General features: G+C 38.9%; 1 protein-coding gene across 4 annotated transcripts in view; it reads left to right on the top strand.

Moving 5' to 3' along the window:
• Window positions 1-16,615, top strand: part of LOC121301900 (band 4.1-like protein 4A) — a 90,785-nt gene that overhangs the window by 62,416 nt on the left and 11,754 nt on the right. For 3 of the 4 annotated variants that reach the window (XM_041231637.1, XM_041231621.1, XM_041231614.1), the window contains 6 exons: window positions 5,546-5,637; window positions 6,551-6,628; window positions 10,295-10,416; window positions 12,284-12,374; window positions 13,067-13,150; window positions 15,051-15,164. In XM_041231637.1, coding sequence (XP_041087571.1) covers window positions 5,546-5,637; window positions 6,551-6,628; window positions 10,295-10,416; window positions 12,284-12,374; window positions 13,067-13,150; window positions 15,051-15,164 — 581 coding nt within the window. The remainder of the gene's footprint in view (window positions 1-5,545; window positions 5,638-6,550; window positions 6,629-10,294; window positions 10,417-12,283; window positions 12,375-13,066; window positions 13,151-15,050; window positions 15,165-16,615) is intronic. The other variant, XM_041231630.1, reaches the window with a different exon arrangement.

The following is a 16,615-nucleotide window of genomic DNA, read 5'->3' as shown; positions in this document are numbered from 1 at the left end:
AGGACCGCATCCTAATGTCTTTACAGGCTTCAGCTGTAATATTAATGTGAGAGTTTAGATTTTTAGCTGAGATTTTTTTTAAACGTCCTACCTTAAGAAATGATGCAAACTGCAAAATTGAAATGTCCCAGGAGTGAAATAAGGTTCAGTTTAGAAATGGAATGGTGGATCTCCAAGAGAGAAGAGAGACCTGAGTTCTAAGAGTGCTTCAGCTGGAGGGGCTGATGGAGGAGATATAAGGAGAAGGTCGTCCAATAAGTGCAGCAGAAAGGGGATGCGATTAATATTGAGTAGAATCCAGCAGAGGGCTTAGAGTGAGTCAAAGATCTTAGGGCTGCTGCGGCATCCAAAAGTTAGTCTAATAGCAATGTAGAATTGCCCTCTCCAACAGATACCAAAAAGTTAACAGAGAAGGGAGTTGATGCATGACTTTGAAGGTGTCGGAAATGTCTGCTTTAGCTAACCAGGAACCCCATTCTGATATTTTGATGGAATGGGTAGCTTCAGATATGGTGATGTAATGAAGTGAAAACTGTTCTGAGGGAATGGGAGAATTAATGCTGCTGATAGAAGAGCCCTGAGGGGCAGAGAGGTCTATGATGAGGCTCTTCTTGCCTGACATTTTTCTTGTAGCTACTCCAAAAGGATTGAGGCATAATTGAGGGAAGGGAGGGGCTGAAAACGGGCCCTCCATGAATCCCTTTGAGATCTCGGAATTGTTGAGAGATTTGACGACTTCTGGCTCTTTTCTAGCAGATTGGAGGTTTTTTACAAGTAACAGAAGAAGAAGGAATGGATTTTAAACCAATAGAAAAACCATTAGTAAGGCCAGAAGTTATATAATTAACAAAAACACGAACAGGGAGATATTGAAGAGCAATCGAAAGAGTCGGGATGCTGAAGCAGGTAGAGGCGATTAATAATGATGAATGTCATTTAGGTGAAAGAGGGCAGTGTCTGCCACTGGAGTATTTGATGGGCCTTCCATGAGAATCTTGTTGAAAAAGCAGACGGAGCTGAAGAGTGAATAGGAGAAACTGCAGAGGCACGATTCCTAAAAGAAGGAGTGTTGTTGTGAGAAATGGAATGGGCGGTGGAAGCACAAACTCTGCAAGTGTTGGCATGGAAACCACTGAAGAATCTAAAAAGAGATCAGGATCGGGTTGAGACCAGCCAATCAGTGTATTGTCCAAAAGCTTTATGATACAGGTGTTTTAGTGAGATGACACAAGGGAGGAGCCCCAGCTCCAGCCCCCTTAAATACACACACACACACACACACACACACACACACACACACACACACACACACACACACACACACACACACACACACACATTGCTCAGGGCTCAGTTTTTTATTTTTCTTAAAAATATTTCCCAACATAAAACCAATGTCACCTTACAATAATTGATTCTGAGTTTCAGTGTTTAAAAATAAAATATCAAACAGAAGGAAATTTCAATGTACCATTTGTAATTCGGTAATATGAGAGAATTGATCCGGGGTCTGAATACTTTTGCAAGTCACTGTATATACCATATTTCCTTGAGTATAAGTCGAGAAATTTAACCACAAAACAAAATCCTGAAGTTGGGTGGGTCGACTAATACACAACTGAAACAAAAAAAAACCTTGTCAGCAAACCTTTAATGTCTGCAAACATCATGGCCAGTGTGTGGTTAATACAATCCCTGTCTGTACCTAGCAGGGTTTAGGACCCAGGGGAGCCCTGTGCAGGCATGCATTCAGAGGCTTGCTCACTGCCGCTTGTTTGTTATTTTTCTTTATCAGTAGCTTGTATTAGCGCTTGAAAAGAAAGAAAGTCTGGTTAAGATCAGGTTAACTTAGTTCAAAGAGAACAGACTCGTTCTGTTTCACTGAGCATGCTTTTATGATTCACTACACTGCCACTGTGTACCTGCATTGCCATGTCAATCTTTCCCTTGTGGATTACAAACTAATGAAGATTTAATTTGGACGCTAAAACTCAGAAGATCTCATTGCTACACTTCTCTCAAATGGGTGAGATAAACACAGTTTAATCAAATGCGCATATTTTTTTCTACTGAGCTTGTAGCCCACATGTTTTTTTGTTTTTTTTTGTTATACTGGATGATTGCTTTAAACAAATGGAACATTGCAACCTTATTGTCAATAAATTCGTGGGTGATGAAGTTTAAATGCACGCTGTCCAGTTAATATTATTCATTCTGAATGAATTGTTTGTTGTGGTTGTTGCATTGAATTGCATGCGCTTATATATAGCACAGTAACTAGTTCTAATTTCTGGGAATGTACAGGTAGTGGAAAAAAAATGGAAACACCTGGGTAAATGAGGGACACCAAGTATATTGAAAGCAAGGGTTTCCACACAGGTGGTAATTAAGCAAGCAACATTCCAGCATGCTTAGGGTCATGTATAAAAATGCTGGACAGGCCTGGTTGCCTATAATTATGGCTAGCATGGCTGCAAGAGGAGACCTCGGTGACTTTGATAGAGGGGTGATATATGGGGTGCGTTTAGCAGAAGCTTTAGTGACCAAGACAGCTCAACTTGCTGATGTTTCACAAGCAACGGTGTCTAAGGTGATGTCGGCATGGAACTCCATGGGAAAGACCTCATCAGCAAAGGGCAACAGTGGGCGGAAGCGCATACTCCAGGATCGTCATATCCGTGCATTAATTCGAAGTTCAAGGCAAAACAGGCAAGCAACTGCAGATCAATTTACTACAAATTTCAACCTGGGACGCAAGCAGCCAGTTTCATCAAAAACGGTCTGCCGAGAACTCCACAGAGCGGGATACCATAGTCGGATTGCAGTGCACAAACCGCTCATCACACCTGGCAATGCATGTTTGCAAGTCCAGTGGTGCAAAGAGCACAGGTAATGGACTACCGAGCAGTGGAGAAATGTGGTATGGTCAGATGAATCGTCCTTCACCATGTTCTCGACAAATGGACGAGTGCATGTGTGGCGCCAACCTAAAGAACTCTACTCTATTTCCAACAGTGAAGGGTTCTGGTGGTTCCGTAATGTTGTGGGGTGCATTTTCCTGGCATGGTTTGGGTGCCCTTAGAAGGCATGGTCAATGCTAATCGTTACTTAATGGTACTGAGTGGTCATCTTCACCCCATGTTGCAGCATTTCTTTCCTGCCGGGGGGAGGGGGGTGTCTTTCAGGATGACAGTGCCCCCATCCACAGAGCACGTGTGTTCGCCCAATGGTTTGATGAGCATGACACTGATTTTATCCATATGTCATGGCCTTCTCAGTCACCAGATCTGAACCCAATTGAGCATTTATGGGATATTCTGGAACAACGCCTGAGACAGCGTTTTCCACCTCCATCAACCAGGCGTGAGTTGATTGACTTTCTCGTGGAAGAATGGTGCCTCATCCCTCCTGAAGGTAGACTCTATGCACGGCGCATACAGGCCATACTGGCTGCATGTGGTGGCCCAACGCCCTATTAAGTGACTTCACATTGGTGATTCAATTCAAATGCGTCTAATTTCTCTTAAATCAAAAAGCAACCATCTCAAGATTGGCGAAAATGATTTTGTAACATTGTCTATATATTGTGGCAAAGTGCCCTGCCTTTGGGCTATTTATTTGTGTTGTATGTTACGTGTAATGTGTTAATGTTGGTGTATAGTCATTGGTACACAGGTTATAAATGGGTCTGTGTAACACGAGTGGTTTAAAATATATAGTTGTATTTAGGCACGAGGCTTGCACAGCACTTTACGTGCAGGTAAAATGTAATAATATGCAAGCACAGGGAATTGCACTTTATTAATTCACGTGCAGTTGTACCGAGACTCCAATTAAACGATTGATTAGCAATTGAGTCTCGGTACAGCTGCATAAAAGCAGCATGTTTTAAATCACTCTGGGTTGTGTGTTTGGGAGTGGAGAACGGGAGAGAGAGAGAGGAGAAACATAAAGTAAACAATATCAATTGCTGTGAGTGATGGAAGGACCAGCACCATACTTGTTTTGTGTAGCATTAGTCCACCCTGTTTTGTTAGTGTCTACTCGTTTTGTTTGTCTATACATATATTTAGAAAAACTAACGCCTGAAGTGCACTATAACAGCAGTATCGATTTCAGGAGTTACATTTTGTTTTCTGTTTCACCAAACTTACCATCTGTTTCAATAACAAATTAATAATTAATCAATAACAAAATAAAAATAAAAATATATACCCTAATCTCACCCTCACCATGGGGGCCTCGACTTTTACACAAGGTCGACTTTTACTCGAGTGAATACGGTAATTTAAATCCTTGCTTTAGCCGATTTAGATTATGCTACCTCTTCAAAAAAAATGACCATTTGCTTGTTGTATGTTACAGTTCTTTAGCAGCAAGTTCAAGAATAGGTTAGTATTCTCCAAAAAAACAGCACTGCTGAACAGTCTGTGTATTGACTGAAGCAGTTCTGTGCTACTAGTTTAAAAATAAACATCCAGAACTAATTGCATGGTCAGATACTGAAGATTCCAGACAATACATCAAAGACAATAAGGGAATAAAAGGCAAACTCATATTCCGCAGAACAACACACAGACAATACACTGGATAAATGTTTAAAGATGTATACCACTTGGAAATCATCAACATGGCAATTCACCTTCAATGATCCAAAAAACTGACTTTGTGGGATGATTACTCTGCTCCAGGAAAGATCTTATTTTAGTAATGAAATGACCGGATTTAGATCCTCTGTTATTCATATTAATTCAATAGGCCCTTAGATATTAGTAAAACTATGTCAGATTGTTGAGGAAATGAGTAATGCCTTCTCTGGTGCATCCTTGAGGGCGTATTATTTTTTAATTTTGCAGTATGTATTCAAAAATTAATAGTGAATATTTAAGTATTCCAGATCATTGAACAATGCATTTTTCATTAAAAAAGAGTATGCAGCTATAGCTTTATCTTCAGACAGGCATGTGAAATATTGAACAAGTGCCACATCGAAATGACTGATTCAGGGGTAAAGGTTTGTAGATAAATAGTGCTTAGTAAGGCATGTCATTTAATTTACGAAGCAGGCAATTAATATCAAATCCAAGACTTAAGTTTGCCTCAGTGATTTTTGACATGCCGTGCTAGGTGAGGACAGAGTATTGAAGATTCATACTTTTTTTTTTTTTTAAAAGAAATTATTTAAGCCTTTTGAATCAACCTGATGTTCTCAGGGAAATATTCATTGCTTATTAACCTGCAGAAATCCACTGCAGTCTAGGAATTTATCCTAAATTGCCTTAGCTGTTATTTCCAGGAATAACCACAGTACTCCCAAGCATTTTCACTGTGCAATACTCTGTGTTTTAGAAGTGTAAAGTTTAAAATAATAGTACGCTTTCAGAAAAATTAGAATGCGTCTAGCTTTGGCATAGCACTGCATGTGGTAGGGTTGTTATAATTTTTTTGAAGAAATGTTACTGCCCTTGACAATGGCTTGCAATCTGTGGAAATCAGACCGTACTTCGCAAACCCTTGTTTTAAATGTCATGCTTTTGTTTTTCAGTGCAATGAGACATCTTTCTTTTTTGAAGCACCAAATAAAACAGCTTGTAAACACCTCTGGAAATGCTGTGTAGAATACCACACATTCTTTAGGTAAGCAAAACAGAATCTCACAACATGCAGTACTTCATTAATCCCAGCTGTTATTTTAAATGCTACTGGCACTGAAAATGCTCACGAGAATAAAGTGTTATTTGTGATGTTTATTTTATTAAATTATGGAACCTTTTTTGCACATGAGCATACTAATATTCTAACCATGTGTTCATGAGAAACAGCTACAACCATGACTTAATAAGTTCAAGCTGTGCCACAACTGCATAACACTGCAGCAATCTGGCATCACATGTTATCTTCACAAGCTACTGTGCAGGTTACATTAAAGATGCAGAAATTAAAACCCCATTGAGATATCATTATAATAAGAATGTACAATCCTGGAGAAACTTTAGCAGAGAATATAGCACACCACAAGAAGACTAACCATGGCAACACAAGCATTTTGGAAGAAATACTGAGCAGTGCACAGTGGCCCTGATACAGTAGAACTCTGGTACAGAAGGGTACCATGGTACTGCAATATATTACCAGTGTGTACAGGTACATGACATTGTGTTACAGTTAGTTTGCCAAAATATAAAAAATATTATCGCCACAGTACCATTCTAACAATGGCTAATACTGTACCTGCCAAGTGTCTTTCATAAACCAGTCACCACAAAGCTCTGTACAGAACAGAGCTAAATTATTAAAACAATGGAGCCCAAAGCCAATCCTAAATTAATTAGCTTTCCTCAATTTTCAAAAAACTAAATAGTCCCTTGCTGCAGTCAGAATCTTTGATGCCTGTATTTTATTGGGGCTGACAGATTGCCTTAGGCTCTTAAGAATTGTGTTAGAACAAAGGAAAGGCACTGTACTTAGATAACAATAATCATGTTTTGACAAATGATAGAAATATTTGATCATATACCTCCTGATTGTTTTTGATGTTTTTTTTTTTCAGAATGCCAGAACATGATTCCAACTCCTTGACAAGAAAGTTAACAAAGTTTGGTTCCCTTGGATCGAAACATCGATACAGGTAATGAGAATTAATTTCCCTTAACTTTTTTAATTAAACTTGTTCTTAAAATAACAGTTTACTCAAGTTAGTATGAAATGCAGTGTTTAATGCTTTGAAATGTTTGTGATATTCTATGTTATCGTAACATAGCAATGTAAAAATACAATTTCATACTTTCTTGCTCATTTATTATTGATAACTGATACCCAGGAAACCTGTTATCATTCATGAGATGTGGCTGGCTTACACTTATGGTTGTCATAGAAACAACTTTGATAAAAGAAAGTAAACTGCATGTATGAAAGATACACTGCAAAGTATGTCTGTTGTGAGATGTCAGCATGGATTTTCCACTTCCCTTATTTTGTGTTCCTTGTTGCTTGTTAAAATGTTCTTTTATTTGCTTTAGAGTTGAATGGAATAATTAGATACATTGTAACACTATTAACACTTCCATGAGTCAGTATTTTTCTCCAGCTATTTAATTGACTAAGGCCCTCAGCATTAATGTTTCTCATCCTTGTAAGAGCACAGTCTGGCAGTATCTTAGATACTTAGATTGAAATACAAACTGTATTAACACACTGTAGCTGGCCAAAAGCCCTGCTTGCGTAGATAGTGTGTATGGGAATGTAAGGTTGGTAAGGATGGGGTTAAATCTGTCCCTGCCAAGAATCACAGGTGTGGCCATTCTCCAATTAGGCACTTGAATGTTAATTGAAGAATGGCTGCCTGTATAAAAGGGGAAGAAAGCCTTTGTTTGGTGCTACATATGGTGTGAGATGTGAGATCACCCCCCTAGAGGCAGAGGAGTTAGAGCAGGAGCAGAGGCAGCAGGAAACTGAAGGGGCCTTAATATCCAGGGTTTGGGCACCACAAAGAGGAGTGCCCATATGAAGAGCCCCGCTTTGTGATGGTGTACACGAGGGATGAGGTGGAGTACCCAGAAGAGTGGCTTGGCCTAAAGACCCAAGACCAGCTACTTGCCATAAAGCCAGAGACTGGCCCCTCTGCCTCCCAAGACAGAGGTTTGGACGCGCTCCCCTCACCTGCCTCAAAGACCAAGGTTGGTGCCTCACCTGCGGGGAGTTCAGGCACTTGGTGCTATGCTGCCCCCTCCAACATCAGGAGGAGCTACCTGCCAGTAGTGCCCGAAAAAGGAGAAACGACCAGCCAGAAAGAGGAAGAAGGGGAGGGGCGGCCTCTCCTGGAGGCAAGCAAAGGGGGAAGAGCAGTTGCCACCTCCAGAGCAAGAGAGGGAGGAGCCATTGCCATTTCAAGTGCCAAAGGTGGAGGGGACACTGCCTTCTCCAGTACCAAGGGGGTGGGGGGTTTGGGGGAGGCCGCCGTCTCCAGAGTCAATGGGGAAGGGGCTTCTAATGGCTCCAGACTCATAAGGTCAAACACTAGGCCAACCTCAGCAACCGCTACATCTGCTGCTGGCAGCGTCACCACTGCCAGAGTGCCCCACGCCTCCTCCAGCATCGCCACTGCCAGAGTGCCCCACGCCTCCTCCAGCATAGCCACTGCCAGAGTGCCCCACGCCTCCTCCAGCATCGCCACTGCCAGAGTGCCCCACGCCTCCTCCAGCATCGCCACTGCCAGAGTGCCCCACGCCTCCTCCAGCATCGCCACTGCCATAGTGCCCCACGCCTCCTCTAGCATCGCCACTGCAATAGTGCCCCACTCTTCCTCTAGCATCGCCACTGCAATAGTGCCCCACTCTTCCTCTAGCATCGCCACTGCCATAGTGCCCCACGCCTTCTCCAACATCGCCACTGCCATAGTGCCCCACGCCTCCTCCAGCATCACCACTGCAATAGTGCCCCACGCCTCCTCCAGCATCGCCACTGCCAGAGTGCCCCACGCCTCCTCCAGCATCGCCACTGCCAGAGTTCCCCTTTCAGAAGACCCAGGCCCACCTCAGCTGAAGGATGTTTCACTGAACAGAATGAAGAAAAAAACAATGTTTGTGCATTCAAGTTCCATGGTTTATTTATTATTGTTGAGAAAGCGATTCACTTCTACCACCTGTACTAACTGAAAAAATAGACATGAAATACCAAATTAGAGGTGATTATTAACATTATAAACAGATTATATATTTACAGGGTGATTAGAAAGTAAGTTTCCCACATCAATGATATGGTGCGTTGACGTGGTAAACTTGCTTTCTAATCACCCTGTTTATTGTTTCATTTTTATTTTACGGCAGTTTGTTCTAAAATTTTCAAGAATCCTATTTCTGGTTGAGTAGGACCAACCTACTTATGGTTTGGGCATAGAGGCACACTGATTTTTGGATCATTGCACTGGGACTGGCGTGACTAAAAATAATTAGAGAACCTATCTGCATACCAAACAATTTTCATCTTGCTATGTACAACAACCCTAAACTACTATATAAGTGGACATTCATTTTAGAGTAAACTAGGGTGAATATGATTTTGATTTTGTGAGCTTTACCAAAAGGGTTCATTCATATTTACTGAAACTCCAGTACATATGAACTAAGGTATGTTGGGTGCAATAGTAATAGTACTTTAATATGTTTTATTTGGAACAACAGAAAAGAAGCTTGGAGATTTGCCAAATCGCAGACATAACCTGCAGTAACTTTGCTGAAACGTGAATAGGAAATCAGATGATGAAAGGATTTAGTATTGCAAGTGTTTGCTTTGGTATGACATAAGTCTAAACAGCCACAGTCTCGGTTATGTGCAATATATTACTATATGTGCCCAATTCATTCATTCCAAGACAGGCCACCAAGGAGTAAAGAACTTGTTTAAATATTTGTATTATACAAGACCTTGCTCTGCCAAGCTCCTGTTATATAACTTTAAGGCAACTAATTCTACACATTCAAGCAGTTTTCAACGTGTGAAAAGTTCCAACAACATTTTTTTTAAGCTTGTTTTCAGCAACTTTTACAACCAGCTTAAACATGTTTCAAAAACTGGGTGCTTCAGCAGTTGCCAATCCACAAAAGTGGTTCTGCTGATCCGTATTCACTAAAGGGTGAACCCTACTAATATATTGGTATTCATTTAGCTAAGCAAACCTGTTTGCTGTTATTACAAATCTATTTGAATTTTTCCTGGTTTTCACTGGAGCATATTCATAAGTTTGGCAGTAGGGTAAAAAATATGTTTAAAAAAGAAAGAAAGGAGTATGCAGCATTTGATTCCAGTATGTTGTTTTCATCTCATTTGATCTTTGCGTGACAGGTACCTGTGAGATTCCCTGACTAGTGACTTTTTCAGGTCAACTTTCCAGTTCCCCCAGGGTAAACATTGCAACACCAACTGCAGTACACCTGCAGGTGTAGTCAAGATAAAAGGGGTTTAAAACGTTTCCGCTGAGAATAAGAATTTGACTTTTTGCTTGTATTTGGATTTTAGAAGATGTTATTACTATCCTAAAATATAAGAGCTCTCTTTATGCATTCATCTTTGAGTGAGTAGAAAAATATCCACATGACTGTTGTCAAACATTATTCTGTATTCTCACAAGTCAATTCATAAAGGCTTTATGGATGTATTGATTACTGTGTAATCAAATAGACATTAACCTGACAAGCTCGTTCCTATCTTTGGTACATCACTGGTCTGAGCCCTATGGGTGGATTCACCACGCACAGACTCCTAGTATTTACAATTGCCTCTTTTTCATACTGTTTAGCGGGAAGACAGCTGTGCAAATGAGCAGACATCAGTCTATTGAGCTGCCACGGCCAGACTTACAAGTACAAAGAACTCGCAGCAAAACATACCCAAAAAGGACTGCTCAGACTCAACAAGCAGGTAAACCAGTAAGAGTAAGCCCTTTTAGTGTGTAGTTTCCATATAGTAATGTGTAGCCAAAACTGTACCACTGGTAAATATGTAATGCCTTGTTTTATCTGTCGTGAAAAGAGCATAGAAAATATTCTGTGTAAAATACAACAAAAATGTTCTTTAAAATTGGTGCTTTATTACCAACAATAACAAAGATTCTATTTAATGCTGGGTTTGGTTGTATTTACTCAGTGTTTACAGCTATCAGAGGAAGATTATTAGATAGACTGCTTTTTATGTAATTGTTGGCTGCACTTAATGTTTATATCTATATCGCGGGTGTCGGGGTCCACTATAAATCTGCTATATATTGAGGGCCATGATATTGTAAGAGACCCATAGAAAAACAAATAGGCTAACAAATACTGTACAACCACTCCCTCGTTTTATCAAGATTGTAAGCGTCCAGTATAAATCCTTACGCAACCTGCTTTTTTTCATTTTTCATATAGAAAGCAGCACACCATTTTAATTCATACGCGGAGGGTAATTGCTTGTCATCAACTTGAGTATCCAATTAATTTCATGAGTCTTCCTCTCAAATGCACAAGCCAGCTGCATTGAAATTATCCATTCCCAACAACAACATAGGAGGCTTGTTGCTAAGGAGCTGACGTCACTGCCTTGTGGCTTTTGCTAATGCGTTGCAGCCACACGTGATCAGCTCGTTGGCTAAAATAAAAACCGCTTCAGCAAGTAGATATTTAATTTGCTTTGTGTTATTGTGCAATACTTGTGTATATGATAACAGTGCGATAGTAATGCTTTGTTTTTAATTGTTTTGTATATTGTTGTTTGAAATGTGCAGTAGAAATAAAACGAACAGTAATTCTAAGTGCCTATATATATTGCAGCTAAGGCATATGCAGTTAGATAGTAAAAATGGGAGCCAACTCCAGGACTGCGATATATCGGAATCCACAGTATAGTATATATATATGACTTGTTAAATATAAATATAAATATAATATATATATATATATATATATATATATATATATATATATATATATATATATATATATATATATATATATATATTTTTGTGTGGTTGAATAATTGTTTTTGTCACTACACGATGTCAGCTTCAGCTTGTAAATGAAATCTGTGAATAAGAGAACAAAGGTGCTAGGAAGGTTGTTCCAAAATGTTTCACCAAACCATTATTTCTTACATACAAACCTGTTATAACCAAGATATAATATCACCAAACCCATATTTCCATTACTGAAGGGAAATTAAAGATCACACAACAATAATTTAAAGTTGAGACAAGATCTTTTGGCACCATTAAGACTCAACTTGACAAAGTTTTGAGAAACAATTAGATACAACGATTACATTTGTTGTTCCAGGACTTATTTTATATATGTTATCAATGTAAATCATTATTGGAATGAGACAATAGGAAAAATATTTCAAAGAAGACAGGTGAAAATCTCAACATGCAGATGCAGAGAAAAGACCTGCAGTGATGCATTACTCCTCTTTGTGGACTGCTGTGTTCAAGGCTGTATAGCACTCTGGTTTAGATGCTAGATTGATTGATGCTAGGCGTGGTAAACCTGTCATTATTTGCATCACAAAAGAATTCCAGTTAACTGAGAATTTGAGGCAACACAGAAAAAAAAATGCTAATAGTAAAGTGTGAATAGAACATTTTTTGATGCTGTCTAGACTACATTTACAAGTTGGTTAGTCAAATGCTAAGAATGCTTTGGTGATCCATGTACACAGCTGAGGATCAAGCAAAATGTATAGGGTTACATTGTAAATGTGACCTATAGAAAGCTGTGCATGAGAAGATAAATGCTTTGCATTCATTTTGTTTCAGGACTTAACAATGGGAATCGAACTGACACAAAGACTGAGAACGGAAAAAGCGAAGCAACTACTAAGATTATTGCCCCTTCTCCAGTAAAAAGGTAAAGAAAAAATAAGTCTACACTGATATGTTGCTTTGGAGGCAGTAACACATTTCTACGAAGTTACAATCTGTGACAGACTGTCAGTGTTAAAGTGGTTAAAGGTTGTGCCAGTCAGGCATTTCCATTTGCTAGAATTCTGTATTCTCACACCACGTTCCGTTTTGACAGAAATACATGGTGTAGCAAGCATATATTTATTTTTTAAAACATGATATCTGCTACTACATCAGATTAAAGAAATATGTTTATTTTCTTGTCTTGCTTTCAGCTAGTCTGATACAGTTTAATGTCATAGGTTATTTCCCCTCTGTAGTGTCTTTGGGGCAAATATAGTAGTGGTGGCAAAGCATCTCAGTCAATGGGGGAGCAGTTGAAATGGCATGAAATGGTAAGGGACAGTTTAACTCTCCCTGTGAAATGACCATGGTAGTGCGAGCCTACCTCAAAGTAAGGCTTGCAAACAGAATGAAAATACACGTTCCCTGTTTTTCTTTTAATACTGCACATTTGATACCAACACAGCCAATGGAAGTGTAAGGTAAGATTGATGTCAATAATTGTGTTAGCTACAACCAATTTAATAGAATTGCTACTGATTTGCCCTCCTGATTGAATTTTAGTGTTTATATTCACCACGAGTGCTCTTAAATGCTATAAAAAATTTTAAAAAATGATTTTTATTTTTCAAGTTCAAAAATAACAAAACCAGACAGCAGTCCTGAAACACAGCGTAGGAAAACCAGTGCACCCTGGGATGAGAACGGGCCACAGAGGTGAGATTACACAGATATAGCACCTGTATATATGTCAGCTTGTACCGCTTGCAGTTTCAGAGACATAGGCCAAGACATGATTGTGTCTCTGTTCTAAACCTTTTCTTGCTGTGTTTTACCTCAGACCTTGGATCAATAGGGAACAGCCATGTAATTATATAATAATCTCCAGCAACTGTAATAAATTCTCAGAACATATCCTCATTCACACAAGTTAGACTTGCTACACGTACTCTTGTTATCCCTCGTTAAAAGGAGGCCCTTTATACCGCAGTATCTGGCAGTATGGTCATAGCTCCATTTGGCCCATAATGCTATTATACTGACACTTGTATTAAGGTGGAACACAAATTGCCCTGCCTCTTACCTGTGGCTCCCGACTGCAGCATTACAAAAGGGGTGCACTGTATATGCGTCACATTTACCTTTCTGTTGTTGTAGTAACGGCAGGTACACATTATATTTTAGTCAAAAAATGTTTTGGTCTCAACATTTGAGTTATATAAGCTGTGTGTAAGGCAACATATTTGCATACAGTTTTTATTTTAATGTTCAGCGGTTTGCTTGTCTATATCATTTTTACACAGCAAGTATATTTCCTATTTGTGTGAAATTATACATTAAATAACATACAGAATTGTGTGACTGTGGGTAAGCAGCAGAGCGACACTTGACAGCACCATATTACCATTTCTTTAAACACTGCATTGCATTTTCAAATGTGACCTAGCAATTAACAATTTAACAGATGCAAATGTGGCGAATGTTAAAGTTGTATGAGCTCTGCAGGCACATGTGCTGAAACAATGAAGTAAGTGACAAACACTTCCAGAGACCTCTGTATCTGTCTGTCACTCCAACTAGTGTACTGTAGAGGAACACACACCGCGGTCAGCTGTAAAAAGCAACAAAAGAAAAAAAATAACAGAAACAGTAATCATAAGTGAATTTAAGTGGCAGACAAGCTGAAAGAAGTGGGTATTGTCTGAGATTGGACTGGAATACTAGTTAGCTGGATTCCCTGGGGGATTCCAAAGCCCCAGATGGTGGAGGACCAGCCTGAACCAAGTGAAATGAAAGTGATAAATAAATAATGAGACGCAACTTCATTAAACAAGAATGATTGTACATTATAGGCTGTTTATCTCCATCCTCGTGCTCACATCCAGCAAAGTTATACAGTTAACAACCCATTGCCACATTGGGCCAGAATGATCAAGGTCTTTATGCCAAAGTTCAGTTTGAGCCATTTTTGGTTATGGATAATAAATATGTTCACGTTACAAAACTTTTAACAAAGACAATCTGAACACCTTTTGATTCTGTAATAATACCGAGTCAGTTTTTCCTCAAAAATGACCTTGATACATTTGGACCTATTTGTTTGATGAAAATCACGCACAATTTTACAATTCCTGATACATGTTTTATATACATTAGTACCAGATTACAGATTTATCAGATTTACATTTTAATCATAGCTGACTTTCATGGATATCCACCCTTTCGCTATTGATTAACATCAATGAGATTAAACAGTAATTTTGTAAATCAGTACCAAGAGCCTTCTACACCCAACAGTACTTTAATATGATAATCTTCCTTGAGCTAAAGAGTGTGGTATGTTGTTCGGTATTTTGATTTTATATGGTTAACACCTCAAAATCAATTTCCTTCAGTGCGGTTATAAATATACAGTATAGTGATGTTTTTTGGCAGAGAAAACAACATCAAGATAGGAGAGGGCTTCAGAATTGTACCGACTTTGTCGATGGAGCTCACAGATAAGCAGAATAAGAAACAAAATAAACAATACCTCAGTATACCATTGCAGTGTTCTGAAATGAAGGGATTATTTGAATTATATGTATAAATAAGCTATTTATTTTGCCTTTTTAAGTGGTTTATATAATTCTCCAAATGAGCGAAACAAATCACCCAAATTTCCAAACCCACGAAGACGGACCCCTTCTGGTGGAAATGAAAATGAAGCTGTGCAGCCTGCGAGACGAAGGTAGCAATACACTCCTTGTTTTACTTGTGGCATTTAGTCCTGTATGCACTGTACTCATGGGCTGTTTACTAGGACCAGTGCATTGTGGAATTAAGCACCAAGAATTAGCACATTGTTGTGGCATTTTTATAAACAATTTGCAGATGTAATATGTTTATGGTCCAAACCATTACGTTTATAATGACTTTAATACCACAAATACATGTTAGGAATAGTTGCCAATTACACCCTAATACATTTTGAACAGTCTACTGAATAATGCACAAATAAACTAAAACTAGCTTGAAAAATGCTTTGTGGATAAAGACCACTTCTTTAACTTTCTACTTTTGTCTGTCTAGCTTTCTTTTACTAATGGTTTAATCCTTTAGTAACCACCCATTGTTATATTTTTGTTGTATCTTGTTAAAAAAGCCTAGTTATATGACATAGTTTTGCATTCAAAATTGGTTAATAAATCTGTTTCATAGTAATAATCACTGAGAGAATGTCACTTGTGAATCTTTACATTCAGATTTGAACTGTCCTGATTCTCAGATGACAAAAGGCATTGGAATTTCTTTGTTCAAGCACTGCTGTTGCAGTATCTTCACTCCCTCTAGTGGTAGCACACAAGCCTAACGTGTAACAACGTTGGTTGTTAATGTTTAGGTAATACATTAGTCAATAAATTCCGAATTGCACAAGTCATTATGATTACAATGTCATCCTTCGTTCTCTTATAGGTTATTTTAGCTTTATGTGAAGGGCAAGACACTGTTTAGGTCACATTGTGACTGTATGACTCATGTTATCTAATAGCCTGGGGGGTAGATGAGTGACTGAATAACAGAACAATTATCTTGTTATTGTTAAATGTCCTATCCCCTTTATCATTGTTACTTTTCCTGGCTTTCTGTAATGCTCTCTGTACTGGGCTAAGTGTCCTATGAAAAGGAACTCTGTCCACCAAAGCCAGCATTGGAGAAACAAAAGCAGCAGGCCACCACCTGGAAGAGTGCTGACTTGTACCTTCTTAAAAATGAACTGTTCAACTGCACAACGATAAGGAGGTCGAAGGTTGGAAAACTGGATTTAAAAGCTTAGGGACAAACCCTTTTCCTGAATGCTAAAGAGACAGAATTGCTCGCTAGTAAAAGGTTACTGGCTGATCCAATATTAAAAAAGTACAGTACGATTGTACATTGTTTGTAAATCATTGTCTTACATAGATCCCCTTTGAGGAGCAACAATGCTTTGGATCATCATAGAAATCTATTTTTGGAACTTACCTAGTGCACTTGCTTGTGCTTGTGTCGGGTCATTTACCCAAAGAAAAAAATCTGAACCTAATATGCAAAGTATTACTGGATATACATCAACTCGAAATGTGTGTAACACATTTCCACTTACAGTAATTTGAAGCAATTTACCACAGATAATGTGCTTAAAAATGGGCTTAAAGAGCACTA

Source organism: Polyodon spathula, chromosome 2, assembly GCF_017654505.1.
Source record: "Polyodon spathula isolate WHYD16114869_AA chromosome 2, ASM1765450v1, whole genome shotgun sequence".
Classification (NCBI taxonomy): Eukaryota; Metazoa; Chordata; class Actinopteri; order Acipenseriformes; family Polyodontidae; genus Polyodon; species Polyodon spathula.
The sequence above is the reverse complement of the archived record's forward strand: the minus strand, read 5'-3'. Positions and strand labels throughout refer to the sequence as shown.